Source organism: Microtus pennsylvanicus, chromosome Y, assembly GCF_037038515.1.
Source record: "Microtus pennsylvanicus isolate mMicPen1 chromosome Y, mMicPen1.hap1, whole genome shotgun sequence".
NCBI lineage: Eukaryota > Metazoa > Chordata > Mammalia > Rodentia > Cricetidae > Microtus > Microtus pennsylvanicus.
In genome coordinates, this window is record NC_134602.1 from 41,625,149 (window position 1) to 41,649,289 (window position 24,141).

A 24,141-nucleotide genomic window follows, 5' to 3' on the forward strand; every position below is an offset into this window, starting at 1 on the left:
ATAAACACAAGGGTTCCTTGAAGGTTTATATTTTTTTTTCTAATTATATTTTACCTGGCATAGGAAAAGAATTTAAAACACTTTGGTATAATAATAAAATGAGCTTCCTCATTAGAATCATTATAGACATTATATTACCTTCCTAATGAAGATAAAACTAATCTTGAACAGCAAATAACTACAGAACTATAAAACTGAAATGGAAAATAAAAAAGCAGCTCAAGTATGTGCTCAATAAAACATGTTTATAAATTCATAGCTGTATTTAGCAGCCTCATTCCACGCCAAAAAAATTCCATTTGCCTCTTGGGTACACAGGTGAGGAAACACACACACACACACACACACACACACACACACACACACACACACTTCTTGAAGGTCTGATTATAAAGCACTTCTACAAGTTTCAAGATCTGAATTTGGATTCAAGACATGGACTTGAAAAAGAGGTTAAAAACACTGGCTACTCTTCCAGTGACCCAGGTTACAATTCCCAATATCCTGATGGAAACTCATCTGTAATGTCCACGGTTAGGATGCATTCTTCTAGATCCTGTGGTCACTGTATATATATGATACATATACATAAATCTAAGTAAAACAAGCATAACATTATTTAAAAGTAACTCTGTATAATTTTAGGAAATAAATGATTTAGTACCTCTGTCTAGTTTTTAAATGTTTCTAATTATACTGATCCTGTCATAGGGAGAGATTTTTAAACACTTTGGAAAAATAATAATATGGGTTTCGTAATTAGAATCATTATAGATATTAGAAACATAAAGAACATATAATATTTCAGTAGTTTTGTTTAATTATAAATGGTAAGAAATTACTTTTATCTTTTACAAGGATGATTAATTGATTCATTTCAACTAAGAAAAATGTTTGATCATATCAATCACCTGGTATTCTACTCCCTGGAACTTTCATACATAGTTGAACTGTGTTCATACCCAAAATGGTATAGCCAACATGGCTTAGAAGATTTCCTGCTGATACAACACGTACAAAAGCAGGAAGTTTAGTCAGCTCATGTAACTGCAACTTCCACCTGCAATAAAACAGATTTACAGTGAAACTTTCTGAAAATATTAGTGAAAATTAACTTGTTCCTGAATTGTTTTCTCATTATGCAGAAAAAGTTAATAATAAGCATTTCAAATTAATGTAGTAATGAACTTATATGCCCCAAAATATCCAAAAACAAAGATCACTGAGTGCATAAAATGTATAACCTAGCAAAATAGAATAAATAATTTATTGTCTATTTTAGAATGTTTACAGCTTAATTCTTTGGTCTTCAGTAATAAGAAAAAAGTATAATAATAAACTTGTAAAAATAATTTGAAAGTCAGGCAGTGGTAGCGCACACCTTTAATCCCAGCACTTGGAAGGCTGAGGCAGGCGGATCTCAGTGAGTCTGAGGCCAGCCTGGTCTACAAGAGCTAGTTCCAAGACAGTGAAAAGTTACACAGAGAAAACCTGACTAGAAAAATAATAGAATAATGATGATGATGATGAAATAATATGATATTAAATAAAAATGCTAGGCATGAAAAGGAACAGGAAAATACACATATTACAATACAGAAATCCTATTTGTTTCCATTCATACTAAGAAGACTTACTTTTTGTTATCAGACAGATCAATGTTAATCCCACATTTTATGGTTTTAAAAGGTCCTTTCCGTTTCCTCCCAGAACTAAAATGAAAATAAAAAGAAAAAGTAAAAGGTGAACTCATGTCTTTAATACAAGTAAATGAATGCCCATAGTTACTTACTTCTCTGAAGATGTTGATTCAATATCTGAATAATCCTTAGCTTGCATTCTTCTTTCATTTTCTTCCTATTCATTAAACAAAACATTCACAATTATTATAACAAATTCCTATTGCACAACATAAATCAACAGATGTGAGCATTTGTGTCTATATTTTAAAAAGTAAGGAGTAGTTCAGTTATCACATTCAATAAAGCATCATTTCTTAATTTGTGGGTGGTAAGATCATATCCAGGATATCAGTTATTTACATTATGATTAATAACAGTAGCAAAATTACAGTAATAAAGTAGCAATAAAATAATTTTATGGTTGGGGTTAACATAACATGAGGCACTATATTAAAGGATTACACACAAGGAAAGTGGAGAACCACTGAAATAAAGAGTCAAAGACAGACCCCAGAACCATGATACACAGCCTCATAAAGCTTCAAAAATGAAACTTCTGTTCTAGATTCATTTACTGGAATAACACAAAGCCATTTTAATGGTGATTCTGACACTTGCCAAAAATAAAACTGATATTTTAAAAAAACAGACAAAAACAAATGTAAAATGGGCTTATATACCAATACTTAATATGAATGTCAAGTAGTAAAGAATACTACCTAAACAAAAAGAATTATTTGTATACTTACATAATCACATACTTTAGCTGTACAAAGCAAGAAACATTAAGGATGTCTTTTTTTAAATTATCATTTTGTTGTTACCTTGCTGAATCTCACTAACACGGTTAAAACTATAAGTTCTTCAAACACTAGCTTTTTTAAAAAAAATATTTATTTATTTGTTTATTATATGTACAGTATTCTTCCTGCAGGCCTCATTACACATGGTTGTGAGCCACCATGTGGTTGCTGGGACTTGAACTCAGGACCTTTGGAAGAGCAGGCAATGCTCTTAACCGCTGAGCCATCTCTCCAGCCCCAAACACTAGCTTTTTTATATAATGAGTTCTATATGAATTATAAAGTTCGAGAACAATGAAGAAAACACACTGAGTAACATAGTAATTTCTTTAATACGAATAATACTACTATAAAGAAATGGATATAAATACAGAACAAAGCTGTCATAGATAAAAAATACATAAGGAATAATTAGGATGTAAGAATTAAAACTATAAAAAATGGCATATCTAAATGAGAACGTGCTCTACAATACTATTTTGTTAGAAAAATATTAAAAGAATTCACTCATTCTGAAACATGTTTGTAACACATGACATTAAAAAATAAAAGCCAGGAAAAGGATACCAGTATATGTCGTTAACTGCCACAAATAAGAGACAAAGGCAAAACAATTTCTGAAGTTCAAGGCTAGCTTAGTCTATGTCATTTACCCAAGTCTAACAAGTGGCTGACTTTAAAACAAAAACAAACAAATGAAAAAAATCAAGTTAGCAAGATGGTTCTCCCAAAAAAAAAAGGTTGACAATAAACATGTCCACATAAATTCAATCGCATGGACCTATATGGAAGAATGACAGAACTATCCCCATAGTTGTCTTCAAAAGTCTACAATAACTCTATAAATACATACACACATTCAAACATTCACACCCAAAATAAATAAAAATACAATGAAAAATTGTAAAACAGTATTGTTGTGTTTCAATGAAGTTCCTCATGAACAAAGGAAGAAACAAAAGGTTTTAACTTGAAGGACTGGTAAATAGCTACTTCTGTCAAAAATAACAAATATCAGCAACCCAACAGTGATGTCCCAATTAAACTGTAAACAAATGAATTTTATACACATTTCACAAAAGATACTACACAAATGTCAACAAGAAGATGCTTAGTAAAAGTTACTATAGAAATGGCTATCAAAATCTTAAGGAAGCCTAATTTTGTAAGTACTTAGGAAACTAAAATGAAAAGAGAACTAGTAGAAAGACAGCAGAAACGAGACCAAGTAAATCAAGTATAAATTTAAATCAACCATTATTAAAATTAACATAGTAATTTCTTACAAAACCTAGCAATCATATTATATACTGTTCGAGAAAAAAAATCTATGTCCACAGAAATATCTGGGTTAGGTTATTTATAATAGTATTAGTGAGAATAGCCACAAAGGGAAACTACAATGATTTCCTTAATTAATGAATACTATTTGTCAACAGAAAAAAAAAGGCTACTGTAATAGCCACAAAGGAAAAGAAACTTTCTGGCAAATTTGACAACTCCAGTTCAATTCCCCAAACTGTATTGTAGAAGTAATTCACTCCTACAAACTATCCTCTGCTGAAAACATGAAAAGAATACAAATACACAGGGGCACATGTGCATGCACACACAGAGGCATGCGTACATGTGCATGAGTGCATACATACATAAAGTACTAAAATATTATAAATCTTAAACACTGCTATGTAAAATTCAGGGAATATACAACACATAAGAATCAATTAATTTGGAGCTAACCAAGCAGTACGGAGTTTCGAACTGGGCACCCAGTGAAACAGCATTGTGCTTACATCCAGATCCCCCCACCCCATCTCCCTCCCTCCCTCCCTTCTTTGGCGGCAGAGCGCCTCCCAGCCCAAGCAGGCTTGGAAACTGGGACTGAACCCGAAGCATAGGGCAAAGGGGAGGGCGGTAGCTCCTTTGTCTTCATAGCCTGCCTGCAGCAAGCAGGGGGGCCCTTTGTTTGCGAGCTAACCAAGCAGCAAGGAGATCCAATCTGGACACCAGGTGAAACATCACTGGGGAGTGACAGCACTGGGAAGGTACATCAGTGGGCAAGAAGACCTGATCCTGTAAAAGAAGATCCATAGGAGAATATTGGGAGGAAGAGATGGGGAGACGCCAATGCAAGAATTCACCCAACAATCTGAAAAACAACACAAAACCACCAGAAGCCAGCGACCTCACATCAGGAGGACATGATCACCTTAATCAAGAAGTAGAAAAAACTGACTTAATGAAAGTGATTGACACCCTTAAACAGCATATAAAAAACGCCCTTAAAAGAAACAGAAAGTTCGAGGAATTGAGTAAATCGGTGAGTGATACCCAAGGAAACCAAGGAAAAACAATCAAGCAGATAATGGAAACAGTTCATAACTTGAAAACTGAAATGGAGGTAAAGAAGAAAACACAAACAGAGGGCCGGCTGGACATGGAAAATCTAGGTAAACGAATAGAGACTACAGAAACAAGCATAACCAGCAGAATACAAGAGATAGAAGAAAGAATCTCAGAGTCTGAGGATAACATAGAGAAAATAAACGTACTGATCAAAGAAAACAGCAAGTCCAACAAACTCTCATCACAAAACATTCAGGAAATATGGGACACAATAAAAAGACCAAACCTAAGAATAATAGGAGTAGAAGAAGGAGAAGTGCAGCTCAACGGTCCAGAAAATATACTTAATAAAATTATAGAAGAAAACTTTCCCAACCTGAAGAAGGATGTAACTATGAAGGTTCAAGAAGCATACAGAACACAAAATAGGCTGGATCAAAAAAAAAAAAAAACATCCCCTCGCCATATAATAATCAAAACACAAAATATACAGAATAAAGAAAGAATATTAAGATCCGCAAAGGAAAAAGGCCAAGTTACTTATAAAGGTAAACCTATCAGACTTACACCTGACGTCTCTATGGAAACCATGAAAGCCAGAAGGTCCTATAGATGTACTGCAAAAACTAAGAGATCATGGCTGCAAGCCCAGACTACTATATCCAGCCAAGCTTTCGTTCACTATCAATGGAGAAAACAAAATTTTCCAGGATAAAAACAAATTTAAACAATACGTAGCCACAAATCCAGCCTTACAGAAAATAATAGAAGGAAAATCACTAACCAAGGAGTCCAACAATGACCACAATAACTCAGACATCTAGAGACCTTTCACCAGCGCAACTCAAAGAAGAAAAACACACAAACTCTACGACTAAAAAAGTGACCGGAGTTAACAACCACTGGTCATTAATATCACTTAATGTCAATGGACTCAACTCACCTATAAGAAGTCACAGGCTAAAAGATTGGATACAAAAACAGGATCCAACATTTTGCTGTTTACAAGAAACACACCTCAACCACAAAGACAGGCACCTACTCAGAGTAAAGGGCTGGGAAAAGGCTTATCAAGCAAATGGACCTAAGAAACAAGCAGGTGTGGCAATACTAATTTCTAACAAAGTTGACTTCAAACTTAAATCAATCAGAAAAGATAGAGAGGGACATCTTATACTCATAAGAGGAACAATTCATCAGGATGAAGTCTCAATCCTGAATATCTATGCCCTTTATATCAAAGCACCCACGTACGTAAAAGAAACATTACTAAAACTCAAGACAGCCATCAAACGGCACACACTAATATTAGGAGACTTCAACACTCCTCTCTCACCAATGGACAGGTCAATCAGACAGAAACCTAACAGAGAAATAAGAGAATTGGTGGAGGTAATGAATCAAATGGACTTAACAGACATCTATAGAACATTCCACCCAAATAGAAAAGAATATACCTTCTTCTAGGCAGCTCATGGAACCTTCTCGAAAATTGACCACATACACGGTAACAAAGCAAACTTCCAAAGTTACAAAAAAATATTTGTAATCTCCTGCGTCTTATCAGACCACCACGAATTAAAGTTAGAATTCAACAACAAGGCTACCCCCAGAAAGCCTACAAAGTCATGGAAACTGAACAGCCAACTACTGAACCATACCTGGATTAAGGAAGAAATAAAGAAAGAAATTAAAATCTTCCTTGAATTCAATGAAAATAAAGAAACAACATACTCGAACTTATGGGACACTATGAAAGCAGTCCTAAGAGGAAAGTTCATAGCACTAAGTGCCCACTTAAAGAAAACAGAGAAAGCACATATTGGAGACTTAACAGCCCACATGAAAGCTCTAGAAAAAAAAGAAGCAGACTCACCTAGGAGGAGTAGAAGACTGGAAATAATCAAACTGAGGGCTGAAATCAACAAAATAGAAACACAGAAAACAATCCAAAGAATCAATGAAACAAAAAGCTGGTTCCTGGAGAAAATCAACAAGATTAATAAACCCCTATCCAAACTAATCAAACGGCAGAGAAAGAATACGCAAATTAATAAGATCAGAAATGAAAAGGGAGACATAACCATAGACACAGAGGAAATTCAGAGAGTCATTAGATCTTATTACAAAAGCCTGTATAACACAAAACTGGAAAATGTAAAAGAAATGGACACTTTTTTAGAAATACCAAAGTAAAACCAGGACCAGGTGAAGAATCTAAACAGACCTGTTGGTCGCGAAGAATTAGAAGCTGTTATCAAAAACCTCCCTAACAAAAAAAGCCCAGGACCAGATGGTTTCAATGCGGAATTCTACCAGAACTTCCAAGAAGACCTAATACCTATACTCCTCAATGTATTCCACAATATATAAACAGAAGGATCATTACCAAATTCCTTTTATGAAGCTACAGTTACTCTGATACCAAAACCACACAAAGACTCAACCAGGAAAGAGAATTACAGGCCAATCTCACTCATGAACATGGACGCAAAATCCTGATGTGGGAGTGTCATATATCAATCTGTTGATTTCATTGGCTAAGCAATAAAGAAACTGCTAGGCCCATTGGATAGGCCACCCTTAGGTGGGTGGAGTAAACAGAACAGAACTCTGGGAGGAAGAGGAAGTGAGGTCAGACTCCACAGCTCTCCTCTCCAGAGCAGACGCAAGAGAGACGCCATGCTACCAGCTCCAGGGAAGACGCACACCATGCCCCAGCTCCGACCAAGGATGGACTTAGGCTAGAATCTTCCCGGTAAGTGCACCTAGGGGCGCTACACAGATGATTAGAAGTGGGCTAAATTAATATGCGAGAGTTAGCCTATAAGAGGCCGGGTAGAAGTGAGCCAAGCGGTGTTTAAATGAATACAGTGTCTGTGTAATTATTTGGGGCATAAGCTAGCCGAGCCAGGCGGCTGGGGATTTGGGGACGCAGCCCCGCCACCGCGCGCCCCTATTACTACAAATGACGCCCAGACGTGTGGCTAACTGAGTCCACAGAAAGCCTGAAAAAGCTTGGGAAAGAGTAAAGCATGTTTTCTTGATTGTGACAATTTCTCTGGTCTACTCTGCTTGCTAGAGGCAAGCAAGCGCCTCATCTAAGAGAGGCTTCCTGACTCAGCTTCAGCTGCAAAGCCTGCAGCTCATTAAGAGGTCCTGCCACAAAACACTTAAACGGTGTTGACGAAAAGCTGAACACATGCTTTTCGGTTTTCAGCCGTAGCAGGAAAAAAGTTGAGCTGTTTAAAAATGCCGGCTTTCTGGGCCATCCTGCCAGGGCAAACTCTGACTGTTTGAGGCAGGAGGGCCGGCTACAGAGAGAGGACTTGAGTGTTGTCTGTTGTAGCTCTCTGGCTGGCAGAGACTTGAAACGCCAGTTGTGGCTATAAACATGGCTGCAGCCTGTATATCCGCCATGAGGCTGGAAAGCTAAGGAATGGACTGGATCTAGCTGGCAAAGCCATGCCTTTAGTCCTACTGAGATTGCTTGGCAAATTAAAGGCTCTTGTGGTCAGAAAAAGAGAGATATACAGTACAGAGAGATTCAAAGACAGAGAAAATTTCTGAATGGTTTGAAGTGTGTTAAAAATATATGCAAGCTGAAAGTTGAAGTTCTTAAAGCAAAAAAACAAAAAAAGTTGTGTGTCGTGGTACACACCTTTAATCCCAACACTTGGGAGGCAGAGGGAGATAGACCTCTGTGACTTCAAGGTGTGTTAGCACACGCCTTTAATCCCAGTGCCTAAAAGGCAGAGACAGACAGATCTCTGTGAGTTCAAGGTGTAGTAGCAAACACCTTTAATCCCAATGCCTGGAAGGCAGAGACAGGCGGATCTCTGAGAGTTCAAAGACAGCCTGGTTTACAGATATACGCCCAAAAAGCAAAAAGTTAACCTAGGAATGTCACAGCTTAGATTCTTAAGCACCTAGTGATTTAAAGGCACAAATCAAAAGTGCTCCTGGATAGTAAAAAATTGCAGATTCACAATAGGACAGATTCAGACCACTAAATGAGTCACACTGTTGGATGAATGTACGTAGGCTTGAGAGAGAGAAGAAAAAGAATATAGAGAATAAAGTTAATGGTTTAAAAAGAAAAAAAAGTAAAGTCTTTAAAGAGACAGAATAAAGTAAAGTGATAGAGTAAAAATAAGCCGCGTAAAAATGAAAAATTCACAGAGAGTCTGGATTCTTTGTATTATTGTGTTTTCTTTAAAATTTTTGACTGTAAAGGAGCTAAGTACAGACAGATATTTCATTATATGGGCTGCCAAGTGGAACCAGAACGGATATCATGAGGGTATGATTTCAAAATTTGGATCTAAGGATATGATACTTTGGAAAAGAGATTCTGCTTTTGTTTTCACAGAGGATCAGACCTTGTGGATTGCATTTATCCCGATTTGGTATGATGGACCACGTCCTCCTGAAGGGTTGCTGTGAACATCTTCAGAAAATTGCTTCGCTCAACTGCCAACTGAGATGAAACTAGCACACAGGTTATACCAAGAAAGACCTAATTAACGACGCCCCCATTCAGCAGGAAGCAGTTTGGAGAGAAATAACTGCGCCCATGTTCCCAAATATGGTTTATAAACGTTCTTTTACATTTAAAGGGGGATATGATATAGATATGAATAATTTGCATTTGTATAGATTTTGCTTTATTGATAGCATTGATAATTGTAAAGCTTGTAGTCATGTTGGTTAGATTTTTTAGATATATAGAGATATATTTTAGATAGACATTCTTCATGTCTTTCAAAGATTACAGAATAGGACATTTAATGTTTTAATAACTGAGGACTTTTCATGACAATGAGACACTCTGCTCCTGGCAGCACCAATCTACTTCAAGAGGAAGATGGGCATCGAAGAGGCACCTTATGGAGTTTGATAGCCATTTGGGCAAGAAACTGCTCTTGCCTGGACTATTGCATAAACTGGACACAGAGAACCCGCAGAGAGAGGACTACTGAACTTGCCTAAGGTGAGATGATCTTTCGGGGTTCCTGATTCATGAAAGAGTCTGCGAGACATTCTTCAGGACACAACAGATAGTGACTGAACTGACTTTGAATTTTCCTGCTTTATGGAAATGTCTGCTGGATACCATGGGCCTAAAGGCTGAAGATGGATGCCCCAACGGTACAGAGGAACTTTGGGTGACTGTTCAGGCAGCGAGATGTCTCTGTCATTTCTAGAGTTTTAAAAGTTGCCTTTTTCTTGTTTGTTTATGTAGTATTGTATCTTTCTGGAGTCTTTGATGAAGTTAAGAATAGTTAGTTATAGTTATAGTTTTCCTTAGTTATGATAAAGATTATTGTAACTTTTACTTGATAACTGTTTCGTTATATGTAATTTTGCTATGTTAAAGTTAAAGCCTTTCTTTTTTGTTTAAACAGAAAAAGGGGAAGTGATGTGGGAGTGTCATATATCAATCTGTTGATTTCATTGGCTAAGCAATAAAGAAACTGCTAGGCCCATTGGATAGGCCACCCTTAGGTGGGTGGAGTAAACAGAACAGAACTCTGGGAGGAAGAGGAAGTGAGGTCAGACTCCACAGCTCTCCTCTCCAGAGCAGACGCAAGAGAGACGCCATGCTACCAGCTCCAGGGAAGACGCACACCATGCCCCAGCTCCGACCAAGGATGGACTTAGGCTAGAATCTTCCCGGTAAGCGCACCTAGGGGCGCTACACAGATGATTAGAAGTGGGCTAAATTAATATGCGAGAGTTAGCCTATAAGAGGCCGGGTAGAAGTGAGCCAAGCGGTGTTTAAATGAATACAGTGTCTGTGTAATTATTTGGGGCATAAGCTAGCCGAGCCAGGCGGCTGGGGATTTGGGGACGCAGCCCCGCCACCGCGCGCCCCTATTACTACAAAATCCTCAACAAAATACTGACAAACCGAATCCAAGAACACATTAGAAAAATTATCCATTATGATCAAGTAGGCTTCATCCCAGAGATACAGGGCTGGTTCAACATACGCAAATATATCAATGTAATCCACCATATAAATAAATGAAAGAAAAAAACCATATGATCATTTCATTAGATGCTGAAAAAGCATTTGACAAAATTCAACATCCATTTATGATAAAAGTCTTGGAGAGATTAGGGATACAACGGTCATACCTAAACACAATAAAAGCTATATACAGCAAGCCGACAGGTAACATTAAATTAAACGGAGAAAAACTCAAAGCCTCCCACTAAAATCAGGAACACGACAAGGATGTCCACTCTGTCCATACCTCTTCAATATAGTGCTCAAAGTTCTAGCAATAGCAATAAGACAACATAATGGGATCAAGGGGATTCGAATTGGAAAGGAAGAAGTTAAACTTTCGTTATTTGCAGATGATATGATAGTGTACATAAGCGACCCACAAAACTCCACCAAAGAACTCTTACACCTGATAAACAGCTTTAGTAATGTGGCAGGATACAAGATCAACTCCAAAAAATCAGTCGCCCTCTTATACACAAAAGATAAGGAAGCAGAGAGGGAAATCAGAGAAGCTTCTCCATTCACGATAGCCACAAACAGCATAAAATATCTTGGGGTAACTCTAACCGAGGAAGTGAAGGATCTATTTGACAAGAACTTTAAGTCTTTTAAGAAAGAAATTGAACAGGATACCAGAAAATGGAAGGATCTCCCTTGCTCTTGGATTGGGAGGATCAACATAGTAAAAATGGCAATTCTACAAAAAGCAATCTATGGATTCAATGCAATCCCCATCAAAATCCCATCAAAATTCTTCACAGATCTGGAGAATAAAATATTCAACTTTATATGGAAAAACAAAAAACCCAGGATAGCCAAAACAATCCTATACAATAAAGGATCCTCTGGAGGCATTACCATCCCTGACTTCAAACTCTATTACAGAGCTACAGTATTAAAAACAGCTTGGTGTTGGCATAAAAACAGAGAAGTCGACCAATGGAATCGAATAGAAGACCCTGACTTTAACCCACAAACCTATGAACACCTGATTTTCGATAAAGGAGCTAAAAGTATACTATGGAAAAAAGAGAGCATCTTCAACAATTTGTGCTGGCAAAACTGGATGTCAACCTGTAGAAGAATGAAAATAGACCCATATCTATCACCGTGCACAAAACTCAAGTCCAAAATGATTAAAAACCCCAATATCAGTCCGAACACACTGAACCTGATAGAAGAGAAAGTGGGAAGTACTCTACAACACATGGGCACAGGAGACCACTTCCTACGTATAACCCCAGCAGCACCGACACTAAGGGCATCATTGAATAAATGGGACCTCCTGAGACTGAGAAGCTTCTGTAAAGCAAAGGACACTGTCACTAAGACAAAAAGGCAACCCACTTACTGGGAGAAGATTTTCACCAACACCGCAACTAACAAAGGTCTGATCTCCAAAATATATAAAGAAATCATGAAGCTAGACCGTAAAAGGCTAATCAACCCAATTATAAAATGGGGCACTGAACTGAACAGAGAATTCTCAACAGAAGAAGTTCAAATGGCCAAAAGACACTTAAGGTCATGCTCAACCTCCTTAGCGATCAGGGAAATGCAAATCAAGACAACTTTAAGATACCATCTTACACCAGTCAGAATGGCTAAAATAAAATGCACCAATGATAGCCTTTGCTGGAGAGGCTGTGGAGGAAGGAGTACCCTCATCCATTGCTGGTGGGAATGCAAACTTGTGCAACCACTCTGGAAAGCAGTGTTTCGGTTTCTCAGGAAATTCGGGATCAACCTACTCCTGGACCCATCAATACCACTCCTGGGAATATACCCAAGAGATGCCCTATCATATGACAAGAGCATTTGTTCAACTATGTTCATAGCAGTATTATTTGTAATAGCCAGAACCTGGAAACAACCTAGATGCCCTTCAACGGAAGAATGGATGAAGAAAGCATGGAATATATACATATTAGAGTATTACTCAGCAGTAAAAAACAAGGACTTCTTGAATTTTGCATACAAATGGATGGATATAGAAAACACTATCCTGAGTGAGGTAAGCCAGACCCAAAAAGAGGAACATGGGATGTACTCACTCATATTTGGTTTCTAGCAATAAATAAAGGACATTGAGCTTATAATTCATGTTCCTAGAGAAGCTAAATAAGAAGGTGAATCCAAAGACAAACACACAGGCATCCTCATGAATATTAACCTTCATCAGGTGATGAAAGGAGACAGAGACCCACATTGGAGCACGGGACAGAAATCTCAAGGTCTAAATCAGGAGCAGAAGGAGACGGAGCACGAGCAAGGAACTCAGGACCACCAAGGGGTGCACCCACACACTGAGACAATGGGGATGTTCTATAGGGAACTCACCAAGGCCAGCTGGGCCGGGTCTGAAAAAGCATGGGATAAATCCGGACTAGCTGAACATAGTGGACAATGATGAATACTGAGAACTCAAGAACAATTGTAGAGGGTTTTTGATCCTACTGCACTTACTGCCTTTGGGGGAGCCTAGGCAGTTTGGATGCTCACCTTAATAGACCTGGATAGAGGTGGGCGGTCCTTGGGCTTCCCGCAGGTCAGGGAACCCTGATTGCTCTTCCAGCAGATGAGGGAGGGGGACTCTATCGGGGGAGGAGGAGGGAAATGGGAGGCGGTTGCAGGGAGGAGGCAGAAATCCTTAATAAATAAATAAATTAAAAAAAAAATACAATGGTAATGCTACTGCAGAGCTAGCCAGATTAACACATTCCAGTTCAAAGTAAGAGGACCTGTTGAAAAACCAAAGGTGGCCAGTGTCCTGAGGAACAAGGTTTATCTCTGGCCTTCACACATATGTACACTCTCATACATACACTCCGGAATACATGTGGACACGCACGCACACACGCACAAGCACGCAGAACACACACTCATAGAAATCAATAAATCAATTTGTACATGCCACGTGACCCCTTCTCCTCTCAGCTTTGATGAAATAGATCATCTTGAACCGTGAGACCAAATAAAATCTTCATTCATTTAAAAAAAAATCTATCAATGTAATCCATCATATAAATAAACTGAAAGAAAAAAAACCATGTGATTATTTTATTAGATGCTGAAAAAGATTTGACAAAATTCAACACTGCTTTACGATAAAAGTCTTGGAGAGACTAGGGATACAAGGGTCATACGTAAATATAATAAAAGCTATTTACAGCAAGCCGACAGCTAACATTAAATAAACGGAGAGAAACTCAAAACCATCCCACTAAAATCAGGAACACGACAGGGCTGTCCACTCTCTCCATATGTCTTCAATATAGTGCTTGAACTTCTAACAATAGCAATAAGACAACATAAGGAGATCAAGGGGATTCGAATTGGAAAAGAAGAAGTTAAACTTTCGTTATTTGCAGAAGATATGATAGTATACGTAAGTGACCTCAAAAACTCTACCAAAGAACTCCTACAGCTGATAAACACCTTTAGTAATGTAGCAGGATACAAGATCAACTCCAAAAAATCAGTCGCCCTCCTATACATAAAGGATAAGGAAGCAGAGAGGGAAATCAGAGAAGCATCACCTTTCATGATAGCCACAAACAGCATAAAGTATCTTGGGGTAACTTTGACCAAGGAGTGAAAGATCTATTTGACAAGAACTTTAAGTCTTTGAAGAAAGAAATTGAAGAAGACACCAGAAAATGGAAGGACCTCCCTTGCTCTTGGATTGGGAGGATCAACATAGTCAAAATGGCCATATATAGATTCAATGCAATCCCCATCAAGGTCCCATCAAAATTCTTCACAGATGTTGAGAGGACAATAATCAACTTTGTATGGAAAAACCAAAAACGGTTAGGACCGTCAAAATAATTTTATACAATAAAGGAACTTCTGGAGGCATTACCATCCCTGATTTCAGACTCTATGACAGAGCTACAGTATTGAAAACTGCTTGGTATTGGAATAAAAACAAACACGTCGAACAATGGAATCGTATAGAAGACCCAGATTTTAACCCACAATCCTATGAACACCTAATTTTCAATAAAGGAGCCAAAAGTATACAATGGAAGAAAGAAAGCATCTTCAACAAATGGTGCCGGCATAACTAGATGTCAAGCTGTAGAAGAATGAAAATAGACCCATATCTATCACCATGCACAAAACTTAAGTCCAAATGGATCAAAGACCTCAATATCAGTCTGAACACACTGAACCTGAAAGAAGAGAAAGTGGGAATTACCCTACAACATGTGGGCACAGGTGATCGCTTCCTAGGTATAACCCCAGCAGCACAGACAGGAAGGGAAACATTGAGTAAATGGGACCTACTGAAACTGAGAAGCTTCTGTAAAGCATAGACACTGTCACTAAGACACAAAGGCAACCCATTGACTGGGAGAAGATCTTCACCAACCGCGCAACAGACAAAGGTCTGATCTCCAAAATATATAAAGAACTCAAGAAACTAGACTTTAAAATGCTAATTAACCCAATTACAAAATGGACACTGAACTGAACAGAGAATTCTCAACAGAAGAAGTTCAAATGGCCAAAAGACACTTAAGGTCGTGCTCAACTTCCTTAGCAATCAGGGAAATCCAAGTCAAAACAACTCTGAGATACCATCTTACACCTGTCAGAGTGGCTAGAATCAAAAACACCAATGATAGCCTTTGCTGGAGAGGTTGTGGAGAAAGGGGTACACTCATCCATTGCTGTTGGGAACGCAATCTTGTGCAACCACTTTGGAAAGCAGTGTGGCAATTTCTCAGGAAATTTGGGATCAACCAAAAGCATGGGATAAAAACGGACTGTCTGAACATGGCTGACAATGAGACTTGATGAGAAGCCAAGGACAATGGCACTGGGTTTTGATCCTACTGCATGTACTGGCTTTGTGGGAGCCTAGCCGGTTTGGATGTTCACCTTCCTAGAACTGGATAGAGGGGGGGAGGACCTTGGACTTCCCACAGGGCAGGGTACCCTGACTGTTCTTTGTACTGGAGAGGGAGAGGGAGAAGAAAGGTGGGAGGGGGAGAAGAGTGGGAGGGAAAGCGAAAGGGGAGGTGGGGATGAGGGTGAAATTCTTCAAAAAAAATATATATACATAAAAAATTTCTCTTGTGTGATATCCTGGACCCCACTATAAAATGCCATTGAATTTGTCCCATAATATTAGCAATGTTTTCCTCACTTTTGAGACACCGTTATTCCTGTGTCCTGAGAGAAGAAACATTTCTCTCCACACTGTATAATTCTGGCGAATGAAACAAGCCCTCCAAGTTCAGTCTTTGGTCCACAGTACATTGAGAAATTTCTAAACCTATTTTCTACAATTAGTTAAGCGAGCCTGAGAGTCTCTGAATACAGTTTGCAAGTTATACTTTTCAGATTACTCACAAAGATAGGATTGCAGAAGTCTCGGTTATTAAATCACCATCTTTTTAACAGAGGGACCTGGATCGCTTGCCAGTTTCTGTAATCAGAACTAGCAAGAGTTAACAGAGACCTGTGGTTTCTCACTGCAAAATTCCTTAGCAACTAACTCATGGCAAAACTTCTCACCTCTGCTTATAGTAAAAAATGCAAGGGTAAGTGATGTATGATGTCCTTCTGTATATGTGTTGCTCTTATTGGTTGATGAATGAATCTGTTTCAACCAACAGTCTAGAAGATTAAAGAAATGTATGGTGTAGAAGGTTCTTCTGTATTTCTGTTTCTTTCATTGGTTAAATAAAGAAGCTTCCTTGGCCTTTTGATAGGGCCGTACTGAGGCAGGAAGACAGATCTGAATCGTGGGAGGAGGAAGGCAGGCAGAGAGGGCCACCATGGAGCCAGCTACCAGGTCAGACATGGCGAATCTTTCCTGGTAAGCTACAACCTTGTGGTTCTACACAGATTAATAGAAATATGCTGAATCAAGAAGCAGGAGTTAGCCATTAAGAGGATAGACATAATGAGCCAGAATTAGCAAGAGTTAACAGAGACCTGTGGTTCCTCACTGCAAAATTCCTTATAACATACAATTTGTGTGTTATTTTGTGGTACAAGCTAGCCAGGCAGCCGGGAGTCGGGTGCAGCCCACTCCTCATACAACAGTTGGTTGGCAGGAAGCAGCCCATTACTCATACTACATAAGTAGGAAAATGGAAAAGAGATACACAGAGAGAGTAGGTAAATCAAGCAACAACCTAGACCCCAATATTCGACCTACAGTCTGTCCTGCCTATGAGATGTACTAGGTAAGACTGACACATAGATTGTGAGAATGGGCAACCAAAAATTGGTCTAGACTGAGACGCATGCCACAGGAGTGAGCCTACCCTGGACCCAGACATTGATGACATAGAAACCCAGAATAAAACCAAACATCAATGGAAAAAAATAAAAAAGCTACTGTAATTATGCCTAACAATATAGTGCTATGCCCATAGATAGTTGGCTAAGCCATAATCATCATAGACTCGTCATCCAGCAATTGGTGCAAACTAATGCAGAGACCCATAACAGTCAAAGATTAAATGGAGCTCATAGAATCCTGCTGAAGAGAGGAAAGGCTAGTAGGAGTCAGTGAGGTCAATAATATAACAAACTAATCCATGAAATCAACTATCAGGGTTCATAGGGGCACATAGAGACTGAATGGATAATCAGGAAGCTTACATGGGACTGACCTAGTCACTCTGCATATATTTTAAAGTTGTGGGAACAATGGCTACCTCTGATTATTTTATGGGCTTTTGGGACCCTACTCCATGCTGAGTCACCTTGATGAGCATTGATACAAGGGGAGATGCTTAGTCTTATTGCAACTTGAAATGCAATGTTTTCTTGATAACTATGGGAGACCAGACCTTTTCTGAACAGAAATGGAGGAGTTGATTGGAGGAGAGGAACAAAGTGAATGTTGGGGATATGGACTGGGAGGAAATGTGGGAGAAGAAACTGTGGCCTAAATGTAAAATAATAGATACAAAAGTAAATTTCAAGTAAATAAATATTTCCAAAAGAAAGTGTATTAATGTCTTAAATTGGACAGGGGAAAATTCTTCTTCTGGCACTGTGCAGCATTACATTGTCTCAGGACATTCAGGTAATCTGTGAGGAAAATAGATATTAAAGTAAATTTCAAATGTTATATGACCTTAGGGGCATAAATGCTACTATGAAACAACGGGGATCATCAACCAGATGTCCCTGCTCCTATTATGATTTCTCAAGACTCTGCATCATTATAATTAACTTAAAAAACTGGTATTTCTCCACTGGACTTTGGGAACTCAGTACAGTGCTCCATTGTGGGTCTCTATCTCTGTTTCCATTAGTTGCTAGATGAAGTTTCTATGGTGATATTTAAGATATTCATCAGTCTGACTACAGGGCAAGGCCAGTTCGGACACCCTCTTCTCTATTGCTTAGGGTCTTAGCTGGGGTCATTTCTCCAGTGTCTGATTTCTTGCTAACCCTATAATGGCTCCCTCAATTTTGATATCTCTTTCCTTGTTCTTATCTCTGTCCTTCCTCCATCTCAACTACCCAGTTCCCACCCTCCTACCCTTTCCCTTCCACCTTCCATTCTCCCCAACCTCAGCATTCTAATTTTGTTAGGCAATTTTGTTTTTTCCCCTTTCCAGGTGGATCTATGTATGTTTTTCTTAGGGTTCACCTTGTTATTTAGCTTCTCCAGGATCATGAATTATATAGGCTCAATATCTTTTGCTTTACAGAAGTTTTCAGCTTAAGCAACAATTCACAAAGATTTCCCTTTCTCCAAATCCATTACAGCATTTGGTATTTGTTTTATTGACATCAAAATAAGATGAAATGGTTTACATTTTATAACTGAATTTTTAAACTACTAAAAATAAATATTCTCTGTGAGTTTGAGGCCAGCCTGGTCTACAAGAGCTAGTTCCAGGACAGGAACCAAAAGCTACGGAGAAACCCTGTCTCGAAAAATTAAAAAAAAAAAAAAATATATATATGCAATTTCTTTTTCATTTATAGAATTCTTTATTAACTTTGACAAACTTAGATAATCTTATATTTTTCAGTCTGAAAAATTAGTTGACTATCCTTTAATGAGTATAAATTCCTTTATCATGGAGTATTTTTCTGTTTTTTTCCATTAGCATTAGTAGTTTTACTTAATTTGGTACATGTATTTAAAAATGTGATTTTTTTTTTAAATACCTTAAAACATGTCACTTTAAACTATTTGTGCTTTTAAGGTTTCTGTTGAGGAACCATTATTTTGATGTGTCTCTGTCTTTATATGAAATGAGGTTGTTTCCCTTTGGCAGCTTTCAAAACATTCCCTTTGTTCTAAATACTTAGTGCTTTAAATATAACATAAGAGGGGTTAGAGTTTAGCGTAGAAATAGATCATTTGCCTAGCAAAAGGAAGATTCTGAGAGGAGTTTCTTTTCTGCTCCTGACTACTTACTAGTGGCTATCCATCTTGAACATGGATGGGACAATTATACTGTTCTTACACTATGATTATACTATTGACTCTATTGGAAATACCTTCTATGGAGTTCTTAATTTCCTGTGTGTATTTATTTGTGGATTTCATGGTGTATATACATGTTCTTAATTTTGACAGTGTACTAGCTAGGTATAGTAGCACATATCTTTAATCCCAACACTTGGAAGGCAGATGCAGATGCAATCTCTCTTAAATTTCATTCCAGCCAGTGCTACACAGTGATACCCTGTGTCAAAACACAACCAAACTTATCAAAGTACTTAAGGTCATAGCTTTGTAATTCTAGTATAGGGAGATAGAGACAGGCAGATCCTTTGAACTCACTAGTCATCCAGCATACTCTGTTCTGCAAGTTCAAAGGTCTTTTCTCAAAGTATAAAGTACACACATTACACAGGCCCATAGACATATAGCACCAGTGTTAAAAACATACATTAGTGTATCATAGATGAATTGCTGAACAGTAAACTACTTTACTAAAATCCCCTTAACACTCTTCTCCCCAATTTTAATGCAAAATAAACTTACTCTTAATGATTCCTGGAAGGAGCAGGCCTGGTACTGGGCATATTTAGCAATTGTTGTATGAGAACTTTTATTTTCATACCGCCAGATTTTCTTTGTTCCAGAGGGATCCCAGTTTTCATCTGCTGGCTGCAACAATTGTGTCCTCACTTCTACCATATGCTCATTATTAGCTTCTACCAAAGTTTTGGTAGAGAAAAGTCCAAGATCTTCATAAATAAATAATATTTGTTAATTTTGTAAAATTACAGTAAATGAAATGAAAATTTGAAAGACCATAAAATTTTACATTATGGAATAGTATGTTTCTATAAAAATAGTTTCAATTTGGTAGAATTGCAAGAGAGTACCTTGATCTAGCTAGCCATCAAGACAGGTCAAAGAAGTATCTGGCGTATTTTATATTAAAAGTATCAAAAAATACAAAAAAAATTTTTTTTAAATACATTTTAAAATATTCTATTACACAACATAATTATCCATATTTTAAAACAAATGTTCAATTAAAGTAAACTGTCACCAAACAATATCATTTATATCATGTGTGCTCAAATAACATGTTTAAGTGATAAATTACTATGAAAAACTTTAAAGAGTAAGTTATAGAAAACAAATACACATGGGCCTAGGTAGAGAGCTGGAGGAGGGAAAAAAGAAATAAGCAAAGTAGTACTATAAAAACAGAAGGGAGGAAAAAAGAAAATGGAGTGAGGAAAAAACAGAAGCAATAGAAGATTAAAAAGACAAACGTAAAGAAACAATTAAAATATTTGATATGATTAAAAATAAAGCAACCAATGACTGGCATCTTAAGTTCACTAATAATGAAAGTTCTCAAATATTTTTAAGCTTACCTAACTTAAGAGCTCCAGCAAGGCCTCGAATTACTGTGACAGGGTTTTTTGGGTTGATGCAAAATTGATGTAATGGAGGAAAAAAGGCATCACGCTTATTTTCCAACTGCAAATTTAAAACATTTCACTAGTTTTCAATGTATGCACATTTCATTCTTTCATCAATGTGGCAATATAAAATATACAACAAATACATTCCAAGCCATTAACATAGTATGGACAATGTAGGCATGATATGTACTGATATGACTTATAGTATTTATGATCATCCTCTCAAGAAAATGTAACTTTCTTCTTTTAAATGATAATTTTAAAAGAATTGTAAAAATTTGATTCTCTTTAAATGCTTCTTATCAGTTGCATAACAATCGAACTTCTAGTGATATGCAAATTTTAATTAACCAAATTTCTTTCCAGCAGCATGTTTTGAATGCACTGACTTCATGTATTTAATAAAATACGTGCTAAATCATGAGCTTAATATCTATAAATTTTTAAAAGAATGTAAAATGTAAAAAGAACTATTTAGGGCCCCAAAACAACAAATCTTATTTTATGTTTGTTCTCAACATTCTTTGAAAATTTCTACATCTCTGCATGAGTCTCTTTTTCAACACTTTGTATTTAGAAGATTTATGTAATGTGTTAAAAGAAAAGCTCAAAAGGAAGCAATCAATACAATCCCCAACCATATGTACACATATAGGGAATGAAAAGAGATATGTAAATCAATGTAGCAACACTATACTACCTTAAGTTTATTTATCTAGAACTTTAATCACTTCAAATAGAAAAAAGAGGGGTAGGAAGCACAAATACTGGTAAGGCTATTGCTCTTTTATTTTTCTCATAAAAGGTCTCACTATATATTCCTGGCTGGTCTGAAACTGATCATACACAACAAACTATCCTTGAACATGTGTTCTGCCTCCCTCATTTTCACAAGTGCTAAGAATATAACCATATAATCCAGTTAACATGTTAATTTTACAATCTTTATATTTGACAAACAAGAAATAAATACATTTTTGTATTAGTAACATTTTATGAAAACAGAAACATTACTAATTACAATGAAAAAATTGTTTCATTGATGTCATAATCTAAACAAAATATTTAATTTACCACCTATAAACAAAATTTAGATTTAGAAAATAAATTTAGATTAGAAAATAAATGCTATAACAAGAGCACCTTTTTCAGATTCAGAATACAATTTCTGAAATATTCAACCCATTAAGAGTCAAAATTTATAGCTACCAAAAGTCAATTTACACTGTTTTAAATAACTACTTTTTAGTATCATTCAAGTTAGTTCAAACAATTGACTTAGTTCTAGTTAATTAATCAGACTCACATAAATACTGGGAGTGGGTGGGTTCAACTTCTCCTTTGGTAATGGAGGGTATGGTGAAGATGGTGGTCTTGGAGGTGGGCATATATCCAGCAGACTATGACTATTAGATAAACCATTTTTACCGAGATTCCTTTTTAAGAAAAAAAAGATAACAGAAAACATATAAAAGCTATAAATTGATTTTTAATAAAAGTCAGATTAGTCTTAAGATGTTTCTAAGAAATGAATTCTTACACAATTTTATATTGGTTAGAATTTTCTAAATTCTTTTCTCAATTTCAACATAAACGTGAACTAAAAACCCTAACTTTATTTTCCTCAAATTCTCTTTAGATTTTAAATATTCACACCAAAAACTTTACAATAGTATTGTCATTATATTTCTTTTCCTACATACTACCAATAACTATTTCCAAAACAGCTTTGTAACCAATCCAAAATCCAAAAAGTTCATTTTTCTGCATCATCAAAATCAAATTTCAGGGCTAGAGAGACTATTAAAGAAATTAGGACCACTTGCTGCTTTTGCTGAGGATCTAGTTTTGTTTCCAAACAGCCACGCAGAGCTTCACAACCACCTATAACTCTAGATCTAAAATCCATAAGCACCAGACATAAACATGGCACAAATTCAAATAGGCAAATACTTCAAAGAAAATAAAAATAAATATATCAGTTTAAAAAATATTGACTTGTTGGAGTACTCTGAAGACTCCAAATTCATACCTGAAAATATATTTTCAATTTATTTATCATTTTAAGCATATGATCACTGTGCCTGCATAAAGTATGTGCATGCCTATACACAAATGACAGAAAGAATGTTTCAAATCCCCTGCAACTGAGTTGACTATAACCACCATATCTGGATACCAAATGCAGATCCTCTGCAAAAGCAAGTTCTCTTCAGGACAGATCGATCAATATAGCCAACTTTTAATAATTTTTAAAGTTATGTTTACAAGTAGTTCTGGTTCACCTTCTTATATAAGCACTGTACACCTATGTAACTTTGAATTAACTTGTTTCCTTTAGTGAAAAGTATCACAATTGCTAAGTTATTAATTAATAAAAACATGGTAGGTAAAGATTACTTCAAATTCTAAATATTTGGCATAACACTGTAAGACAATATTTCTAAATATGAAGTTGAAAAAATTCAGAAAACTATTAAACTTTTCAAATAATCCAGTAGTCAGGCTTTTAAATTTAGTGTTAAAACTTTGACCATATTAAAATGACAATGGAGCCCGGCGATGGTAGAGCACACCTTTAATCCCAGCACTCAGGAGGCAGAGGCAGGCGGATCTCTGGGAGTTCAAGGCCTACCTGGTCTACAAAAGCTAGTACAAGGACAGGCTCCAAAGTTACAGAGAAACCCTGTCTCGAAAATAAAAAAAAAATAAAATAAAAAAATAAAAGTCGATAGAGTGGAACTCAAAATATTAAAATTGCCTTAAAGAATTCAAACCTGAGAAATGGCTTAGAAGTTAATATTATTGCTTGCTCTTCCATAAGTAGTTTCATTTCCAAGAACCCACATGGAAGTTCACAACCATCTATAATACCAGTTCCATGAATTCTGACACCCTCTTCTGATTTCCTTAGCCACCAGACATACATGTAGTATGCAGACATACATGTGGACTAAATATCAATACACATAAGATAATAAAATAAATTGTGCAAAAAAATAAAAAAAATTTAAAAAAAAATAAAAACCAGCCTGGTCTACAAGAGCTAGTTCCAGGACAGGCTCCAAAACCACAGAGAAACCCTGTCTCGAGAAACCAAAAAAAAAAAAAAAAAAAAAAAACAAATAAATAAATAAATAAATAAATATTTTTAAAAAAGCCTAATAAATAAATAAATAAATTGTGCGGTGGTGGCACTTGACCTTTAAAATAAGCACTTGAAAAACAGGAGTCAGGTCTATTATTTTAAGGCCAGTAAAGTCTACATAATGAGTTCCTGGACAGCCAGGAATACACAGAGAAATCCTGTCTCAAGAAAACCATGAATTAATAATTTGTTTTAATTAGTTACAAAAAAACTACTGATATCATTGTTTTGCAATCTAAATTATAGAAAAACGTAATT

General features: G+C 36.7%; 1 protein-coding gene across 7 annotated transcripts in view; it reads right to left on the reverse strand.

Moving 5' to 3' along the window:
- The window catches only part of LOC142841994 (histone demethylase UTY), a 159,358-nt gene that overhangs the window by 26,526 nt on the left and 108,691 nt on the right, over nt 1-24,141 (reverse strand). For all 7 annotated transcript variants that reach the window (XM_075958977.1, XM_075958975.1, XM_075958974.1 and 4 more), the window contains 6 exons: nt 22,042-22,171; nt 20,685-20,790; nt 19,834-20,039; nt 1,793-1,857; nt 1,638-1,712; nt 912-1,060 (listed from right to left, as the gene is read on the reverse strand). In XM_075958977.1, the coding sequence (XP_075815092.1) occupies nt 912-1,060; nt 1,638-1,712; nt 1,793-1,857; nt 19,834-20,039; nt 20,685-20,790; nt 22,042-22,171 (731 nt within the window). The remainder of the gene's footprint in view (nt 1-911; nt 1,061-1,637; nt 1,713-1,792; nt 1,858-19,833; nt 20,040-20,684; nt 20,791-22,041; nt 22,172-24,141) is intronic.